Source organism: Aptenodytes forsteri, unplaced genomic scaffold (assembly GCF_000699145.1).
Source record: "Aptenodytes forsteri isolate BGI_AS27 unplaced genomic scaffold, ASM69914v1 Scaffold126, whole genome shotgun sequence".
Classification (NCBI taxonomy): Eukaryota; Metazoa; Chordata; class Aves; order Sphenisciformes; family Spheniscidae; genus Aptenodytes; species Aptenodytes forsteri.
In genome coordinates, this window is record NW_008794599.1 from 821,264 (window position 1) to 829,714 (window position 8,451).

At 42.8% G+C, this 8,451-nt stretch overlaps 1 protein-coding gene across 1 annotated transcript in view; it reads left to right on the forward strand.

Annotated features, from left to right (window-relative positions):
• Window positions 1–1,951: 1,951 nt before the first annotated feature.
• The window catches only part of ARHGAP32 (Rho GTPase activating protein 32), a 189,170-nt gene continuing 182,670 nt past the window's right edge, over window positions 1,952–8,451 (forward strand). The window contains exon 1 of the mRNA XM_019470377.1: window positions 1,952–2,064. Coding sequence (XP_019325922.1) covers window positions 1,952–2,064 — 113 coding nt within the window. The remainder of the gene's footprint in view (window positions 2,065–8,451) is intronic.

Here is an 8,451-nt window from a genome sequence, read left to right on the forward strand (position 1 = left end):
TATAGTCCCTGCGATGAATCCGTCCGGTATACTTTGGTCTCTGCCACAGGGGACTGCAGGTGGGGGTGGTCGAGGTGGAAGGAAGAGCGTTGTGGTAGTTCCTGAAGCCCGGGAGCTACCGATGCAAAGTCGGAATAGTTTTTTTCTAAATGAGCATGTTTTTTCCTGTTCAGTTCTTCTATCTTTGGCTTGTCCCACTTGTTCACGTCTGTTTTGGTGAAACAAAGAAAAACTAGCATTGGGAGAAAGGGATTTAGAAACAGTCATTAGGCTTTCTAGGCACAGAACGGGTATAACCTGTTTGACTTTGCTCAGGCTTTGCCAAGCTTGCATCTTCCCCTTCTCCTGTGGCTGCTGAACTAGGGGTTGGCATGACTGTGTCCTTATGCATTAGGTCTAATCAACAGGGTGGTTGTCACTCAGTCTTACAGCATTTAGCAAACAGCATTGATCCAACCATTTAAAACTGAAAAAAACCCAAAACCCACAAAATAGTTGTACCACTGTCTTGTATAATTTGGGATTGTGTAGCCTCTTCTGTTGAATTTTAAACAACAAAAAAGTGTTTTTATTTAGTAAATCTTCTGTCTTTCTAAACTTGGTATCTCACTGAGTCCAAAGAGCATCCAGTATTTCACACACCTGAAATCTTCGCTTACAGCTGATAACCAAGAACATCCTCAGCAATCCTACTGAGCTGAAAGGAACGATGTGAAAATCAGGTACCTTTAGGTTCTATGTTGAGTTTCCATGGGCTGTGTCCGGACAGTATCTAATACTGTTAGTTACAAATTACAGCTTGCATGTTTGAGCTAGAGCTTCGGCAAATAGTAGCAGTAATAAGAATACAAAAAACTTGGGCCGTTTTACAGAAGTGAGAATAGCTCTACGTTTTGTACCAATACAGAAAGATTAAAACGACTTGATCAAGGTCACGCAGCAAGCTCATGGGAAAGCCAGGACTGAAAGCCAGTCATCCGTCATCCAAGCTTTCCTCTTTATTTGCTAGAGCTCACTGCCTCTTACGGATATCTAATCATCTAGACTGCTGCAGTGGTGGTCTGATGAAAGATTTCAGTCTTTTAATGGGAATTGAAAGTTGGGTAATAATACTTATTTCCTATTTATGGTTTAGTGTATAAACTAGAAAATGTAATATCAGTTTTTACACAGCCCCTTTTAAAACTGGCTGCATAAACACAGAAATAAATTAAGCTTTACGAGTCTCCTCTGGGAACCCAGTCAATATTATCCTGTTTTCAAAAAGGAGGAAGCAGAACAGCAAATACATTAACGTGATATGTCCAAGGTTGTACAGTTGGCAGAACTGGGAATAGACTCCTGCCCTTATGACTCTTACTGGTCACTTCCATCAGAGTTGCTGAAGTTTTATTCAGGGGTGAAAACATCCAGAGCGGGTAAGAACATCCCTGCGTGGATCCGAGGGACAGGGTTGGAGGTGCACAGGACAAAGAAATTCCTTTTCCTCCCTCCACCTCCTCCAGCTCGGAAAGGGTTACAGCTGAAATGCCTGTAACAGCCTCAGGAAAACATGAATCAGTGCTAGTGAGGGAAGGCAGAATGGGAACCCAGAATTGCAAGCTGTTTTGTGCTTTTCATTTATATATGCACCTTTTGGAGGGGGGTTAAAGCCAGTGTTTCAGGCGATCTCGGCACAGCTGACATCTGAGCCAGCGGGCGATAGAAAGCGGATCGCGTTCACGCACCGTGTCATTAAAGAGGAGGCTGGGTGCGTATGGGGAAGACTGGAGCCGGGGCGGGGGGGGGGGAGAACACAACCTCGGTCCTCAGCCCTTTCTCCTTGCCTCCTCCCCCCGCTCCCCTCCGGCAGCCTCCCCCCAGCCGCTCCTGCAGAGCGAGTGTGTCTGTGTGTCTGTGCGTGTGTCTGTGTGTCTGTGCGTGCGTGTGTGTGTGTGTGTGCACACGCAACATGGAGGGAGGGACTGGAGCTGCTGCCGCCGCCGCCGCCTGTACCAGTATCTATACGGCAGCTTTCACTGCGGGAACGATAGGAACTGGAAGCGATCTTGATGAATCTGAAAGGTCAGTACTATCAATAAATCACCCACAGATAAACGCTCCTCGGAGGTGCTTTCTCCCCCCCCCCCTTTTTTTTTTAAACCCTGTTTTCTCATATATGGAGTGTTAAAACGATACCGTATCTCCGAGGAATGTAATTGTTTCACAATTGGTCATAGCCAGCAATGTCTAATAAAAATGTAGAGTATGATTTAAAAAAGCAAGCGTGTCACTTTCACTTAGCAAATGCAACTTCATTTTAATTTTTAGTGTGTTTTTAAGCATATGTATATGACTGTGTATCTTTTAAGTGGTTGAGTATTTGAATGGAGAAAGGTTAATTGCCTCCTTCAATCAGATTACACTATGTAGGTTACGCTAGCATGTAGAAAGCAGACAAAGTATAATTTTGCATTCCGTTCTTCATGTGACAGTGGTCCTTGAGGCATTTTCGAGTAAAGTGTGTAGAATGTGGTTATTAGCATGACTGAAACTTGCATTTTTTTAATCAGAAATGTAATATATCCTGTCCGTAGCAGAGTAGAGCACATACTCTGTACTTCGGCTGTGTGAAAGCAGCAATAGTCACAAGGGTTCTGTGCTGAGCGTATTTTTTTTTCCTTTCTAATGGATAACTAAGTGCTGTTGAGATGGTATGGGTTTAGGAGCAATAGTTCCGGAGGGCCAGGTTATCGTGTAGTTAAAATTCCTGTGGAATGAGACAGGGCTGGTTATCTTCAAGGCAAATCGTCTCCTTCATCCTAGGCTTGGATTTATACTGCGGCTGATAGGAAATAAGCCTATTGCTGTTGCAGTTCAATTGGGATTTTCTAGTTCAGGGCTGAGAGTGCATAAATATTTACTGGTGAAAAAAAGGAGGGAGCTGGGGAACCAGTATAATTTAAAACTTGCCGTCTTGGGTATGCTCTTACCACCTACCTGGTTTACAGATCAAGGCTGTTTCTACCAAACTAAAAGTTATTTATGAACATAGCTGCCAGAAGCTGAAGACTATGGGTTCTTATTTCACTGTATAATACATTATCAACAAAGTCTTGATAATTTATGCTAACTCCACCCACTTCAGCTTACACTACCAGAAACGGAAGGAGAGTAGCTCTTACTAGCACTGCAAAATTTCTCTGAAATTGTCTGCGTTTTCTTTCTTTCTTGAAGTATTTTGCCTTAGGAAAGCTGCTACTGAATATCTTCTCATTGTTTGTACTACCCAGTGATTCAGGTACCGTGAGAAAGCTAGTTAGGTAATTTTGGTTCCCATTACTTGCAAACAAAACTGTATTTAAAAATTAAACGTGTATAGTGTACTAATGCTGGAGCCCTTGCACTCCCCAACGTCCTTTGTGACAGAAAAAGCACAATACACTATATATTCGCATCCATGTGTACAGCCGCACACATGCCATAGGGGATTTTGTAAATAGGAACACCATGGGATTTCTGTTTGGTGTGTATTCCCTTGGGAACGTGTGGCGCTCACTCCGAATGAAAACTGACATTTGTAAGTAGCTGGCAATGTCAGCGTGTGCAGTACCAGGTCTGTAGCTAAAGAAGGACAAAGTTTAGCAATGATTCGATATGGCCTATGCAGTTTTCTTCCAAATGGGTCTTGTATTTCAGGGAAGTCTGCAGATTAAATACTTTTTAGTTCTGGCAGTGACAGTCCCCTTTTCTTCGCCGCTTGTGCAGATAGTCCAGAGCATGACAGAACTTCGTATTACCTTATGATGGTCGACTCTCCGAAGGGGAGACCTCTTACTCATGTTCCCTCAGTGCCCTGCTTTTCAGCGTAGTGATAAAGATTTGTATTGTGTCTTACAAGCAAGACTTGCATTTAATAGGATTATAGAAGTATTTTTAACTTCATACTCTCAGTCCGGTGCTCCTGACTGATACTTGGAATGTGGGGAGTTTTCTGATTATTCATGTAAATCTAGACAGAACAAACTGTGCTGATGCATATTTTCTTGGGGGGGGGAAAGGGGGAGAGAATAATTTTCTGAGTGGTACATCTAAGGGTTGCAGAATCCTTCCCCTACATGTGGCAGTAGCTTTTTGGCTGGAGGGGAAGAAGGACAGAAAAGAGCGACTCTCTGAGCTTGTGAAAGAGCAGTCATTCCAAGGGCCAGCGGGATCACAGCACAAACAGGAGAGCGGTGTGTGTTACTTCGGCTGGATAGCATCTTCTTCGAGGCCAGCCTTTGGTGATTTATGTTACGCGTAACCGCTTCTGGGTGACTTGGCATGTCAGGATGTTCCCTTTGCTAGAGCTGCCCAGGGACTGCCAAACTGCCTTTACTCCTGACCTCTGTGCGCCCTCTAGCTCCCCTTACACAGCTTTCCCGTGCTCCAGCGGCGAGGAGTGCGTGCTCTCCAGACCCCCAAGGATGCTTTCCGTGGAAGAAATCCCTGCATTTTGCCTTGGGAAAGGAGGGGGCAGCTTTATTGGAGCATTAGTGAGCACGTCCTTCGCAACCCCAGTTCTTTTGGCAACAACCAGCGTGTTGTATACCGTGTGACGTATCTTCAGTATTTATATCAAGAATTTATATATATTTATGTATCAAGAATACAAAAAAAATCCTTTAATCCCCCTTTACAAAGCTTTTTGGTTTAATTTTTCTTTGAACCGTGTTTCTTCTGGTTGTTTGATACTCTCTGGAAATTTCAGGCCCTGGTATCAGGGACCAGGATGTAATGTTTCGATATTCTGCTCCCGACAGTGGTCAAGAAAGGAAAATAAATCCCCTCTTTTTCACCAATGGTCCTATGTCATAAAAAGGAATGTTCTTCCCAGCTTCCATTCAGTCATCAGCCTGGAGAAAGGAAAAAAAAACAAAAAACCCACCCCACCACAGAATACCTATGGAAGGGAGGTGGAAGGGAGGAATAAGGTGACTTTGAAGTGGTGGGTGTGATGGACAGGAAGCAGAAGAATTGGGACGGGATCGGAGCTTCCCAATCACGAGTATAACGACCAAAGCAGACGGCTATTCAGCTGCTGAGTCAGAACAGGGTAGATTTCAATGTGTATTCATGTAAAAAGGAAAAAAGGCAGATGTACACCTTTTGTGTGTGCCTTTGAATTTACTGTATATTGGAAATAGTAACAGGATGCAGTGGTGAGGGCTGAGAACCAGAGTAGGCATCTCCTCAGTTGCATTCAGTTTCTTAGCATGTCAGTATACTGTTATTACTTAACTGTTTGTTGTTCTTACTTGTATATTTGTTGAAGGAGCTTTCTGTGTACTGTTTCTGGACAAGAGCTTGCAAACATGTTAGAAGTATATATCCAGAAAGCAAATTAAAACATAAACCTCAACACTTATGTACATTTCACACTCATGCCTGCAGCTTCGTTCTGGCCTAATGGTAGGGACCAGAGCCTTGATTTAGGGTGGGGATGATGGGAGGAAAAGGAGGAGGAATTTGAACTTGGTACCTTTGCTTTGAAGCACCATTTATAGTCTAGCTTCTCTTACGTGCTGTGTTCATTCCTTCTGAAACTGTGAATGTGAAATTTGTGATCCCAGCACCTCTGGAGACACTTTGGAGGTGATGTAATACCTGTTTTTCTGTCAGTTGCCTTTTCTTACGCAACCCATAATCTAATCTGGTTTTCTTCCTTCTGTGTGTAAAACAGCAGTAAAAGTGCAATACTTCCGAAAAGATCTGTTACAGTTTTCTTTCAAAGCTGATAGCAAGCAGTGTCTGGTCCGAGACGCTTTGTGGTGGCAAAGACCACCCTCAATTACAGGAGGTGGTGGTGGTAATTGGCAGCACAACGATCGGCAGAGCCAAGCGTGACCTCCGTTCAGCTGCCTGGGCCGGGAGCAGCGCGTATGCGTTGGATCATCTGTGTTAGATTATCATCACGGCCTCCACTTTAATTTACAAAGGGTTGCCCAGCCTTGCATTCCCTTTCAGTAAGTCCCATGGCTGAATAAACTTCTGAAGCATCCAGAAGATGACAGTGCATTACTGCTTGTTGGGTTACATATTTACAATTACTCTAGCTTCGTTTTGAAGCTCCTCGGAGGTCTGAAATCTCTGGTTAATCAAACTTGGGGAAGGACTTTTAACCTGACACTTCTCATAATGTTAAAGACTAGAAAGCCCTTGTTGCATTAGCACGCCAAGAGTTTAACGCAGCTCTTTGTTTTTTAATTCAGACAGTTCAAGCTGGGGACAGTTTTAGCTGGGTGATCACAAGCATCCTATTGCTTTTGCTGAAATAAGATGACGGCTTTGTTGGATGTTGAGCTGATACACATGCAGTGGTAATAGTTTGCTTTCTCTTGGCGAATGAATTTAATGCAGTGTGCAGTCCTGATGGGATTTAACCACTCTTAGAGGGGGCAGTTGTGGTGTTATGACTCTCCACTTGATCTGAGTCTCTGGGTGCAGCTTACTGTTGTAAACCAAATGTGACACACTAATGAACTCCAGCAATGTGTGTTTTCTTCTTTTCATTACGTATTACACAGCAATTTTCCTATTCGCAGCGCTATTCAATAGTCAAGGATTTCTCAACATTTTTTCCCCAGGGTTTAGAAATTAGCGTTCCAAACCTTGTTCAGGATTGGAATGTAGCAGATGAGATTTCAGCCCTTAAGGAGTGTTTTAGCCATGCAAACATGCTTTAATTTCTGGCCCCATTTCTTCATTTGTGTATTTCAGAAGGTTTTGTCCCTTTTAAAAGTGAAACGTAACAAGATATTACACAAACTTTTTTCTGAAACATAAACACAAGATTTCCAAGCCTTTTCAATCTATTGTTCTCTGTATGTTTTCTCTTACTGATACTTTAATGGAATAGCTTTACTTACTGTAATAGATAAATATAATTTGTAAACATATATTGTATCTCTTTGCAGCTTGTTCCGTGTCACTGTGCTGAATTTTTAGGAGTGCAAGTGTGCTGGACCAATGCATGTCATGCTTTTTTAAAAATTCTTTACATAAAATATCCAGCTATTTTAAGTGCATATGCCTACAGTGACTATGTGAAAATCTATTTGTTTTTTAAATAAAGATGTGCTGGGAGAAAAACTTTGGGAACCGTATCAATATAGACCATGAAATCAAGAGTCAAAAGGTAAATAAAAAGAGTACTAAACTTCTTATGACTTTTTTTGTGGTTTCTCAGCAAATCTCGTAATTTGGAGTGATGGGAAGAGGGGCCATGACGCAATATTTTCATGTTTTCCATTAGGGATATAACAGTAAGGCTAGAACTTCATATGGCATCAAACACACAGCAAGCCCCTTGCGACGCCTGAAATAAGAGTGAGTTTTGTCCTCGGGCATGTGGCCTAACACATTTGTTCATGCGTTTGAAACTTAGACATTCTCCTTTGAAAATAATGCTAGTAAGCCATCCCAGCTCTCAAAGACTACCTTTAACATGCTTTTGCATAAGGAAAACCTACTTCGAAACCAACTCTTGGTAGTATTAGTCTAGGGGAACATGCAAAGGGTAGGAGCAGATTTGAAGAATTTTCTGAAGTTAAATTGATCTCATATGGTACACCGGAAGAACAGCAGACTAGATGGAGTACTTTCCTAGCCAGAAACAAGGCACGGGTTGTGAAAAATAAAACAAGAAGAGGAAACTGCAATGATGTCTTAATTTTGCACAGTTTCATCTGATGCATGGTGTTGACAGCTTCCCTTTAAAAGGGGACTTCCCAGCTTCTTGCACTACCGAGGGAGCTGCTTATGGGCACACATGAAAATACTTAGACTTTCATAGACTGAAAATCTCCGTTCCCTATTAATGATTGAGGGGAACAAGGCCAATGTCAGATATCAATTTCAGAAGACGGTTGTTCTTAAATCCTAGTATTTGTGGTTGCAGAGCGCCATTAAATTCATGCCCAGAAGGTTAACCAAAGCTGTGTTGACTTTTTTTGTCTACAAACTAATTTGTTTAATACTGCCACAGTTGCTCATAGCTTTTTGCAGGAGCAATATAATGAGATTAACAAGCCTCTGATAGCTTCCATATCTGATACTTAAATCCCCATGGGAAGCTGTGAAAGTGTCAGAGCTCTCCTGCTCTTGTATGGGGGCTGCGCTGGCAAAGCTAAGAGTTGTTCTTTATGTAAGATGATGCAGATTTGGTTGCTGGGATGATGGAGTAGCTAAGCTTCAATCTGTAGCCTTGGAGCCAGCGTGATTTTAAGAACCAGAGAAGAGATGCTGAGGCTGCCAGCCAGGGGGTTCATTATTGGAAAGAAAAGACAAACACCCCCCCTCCTTCCCCCCGCGACACTCTGAAGAGGGAAGCAAGTTTCATAGGGAGATAATTATGCTACTGGAAAAACTGCTGTGACAGCTCACAGCACCACAAGTGGAGTTCTTTGGCGGGGCGGGGGGGGGGGGCGCGGT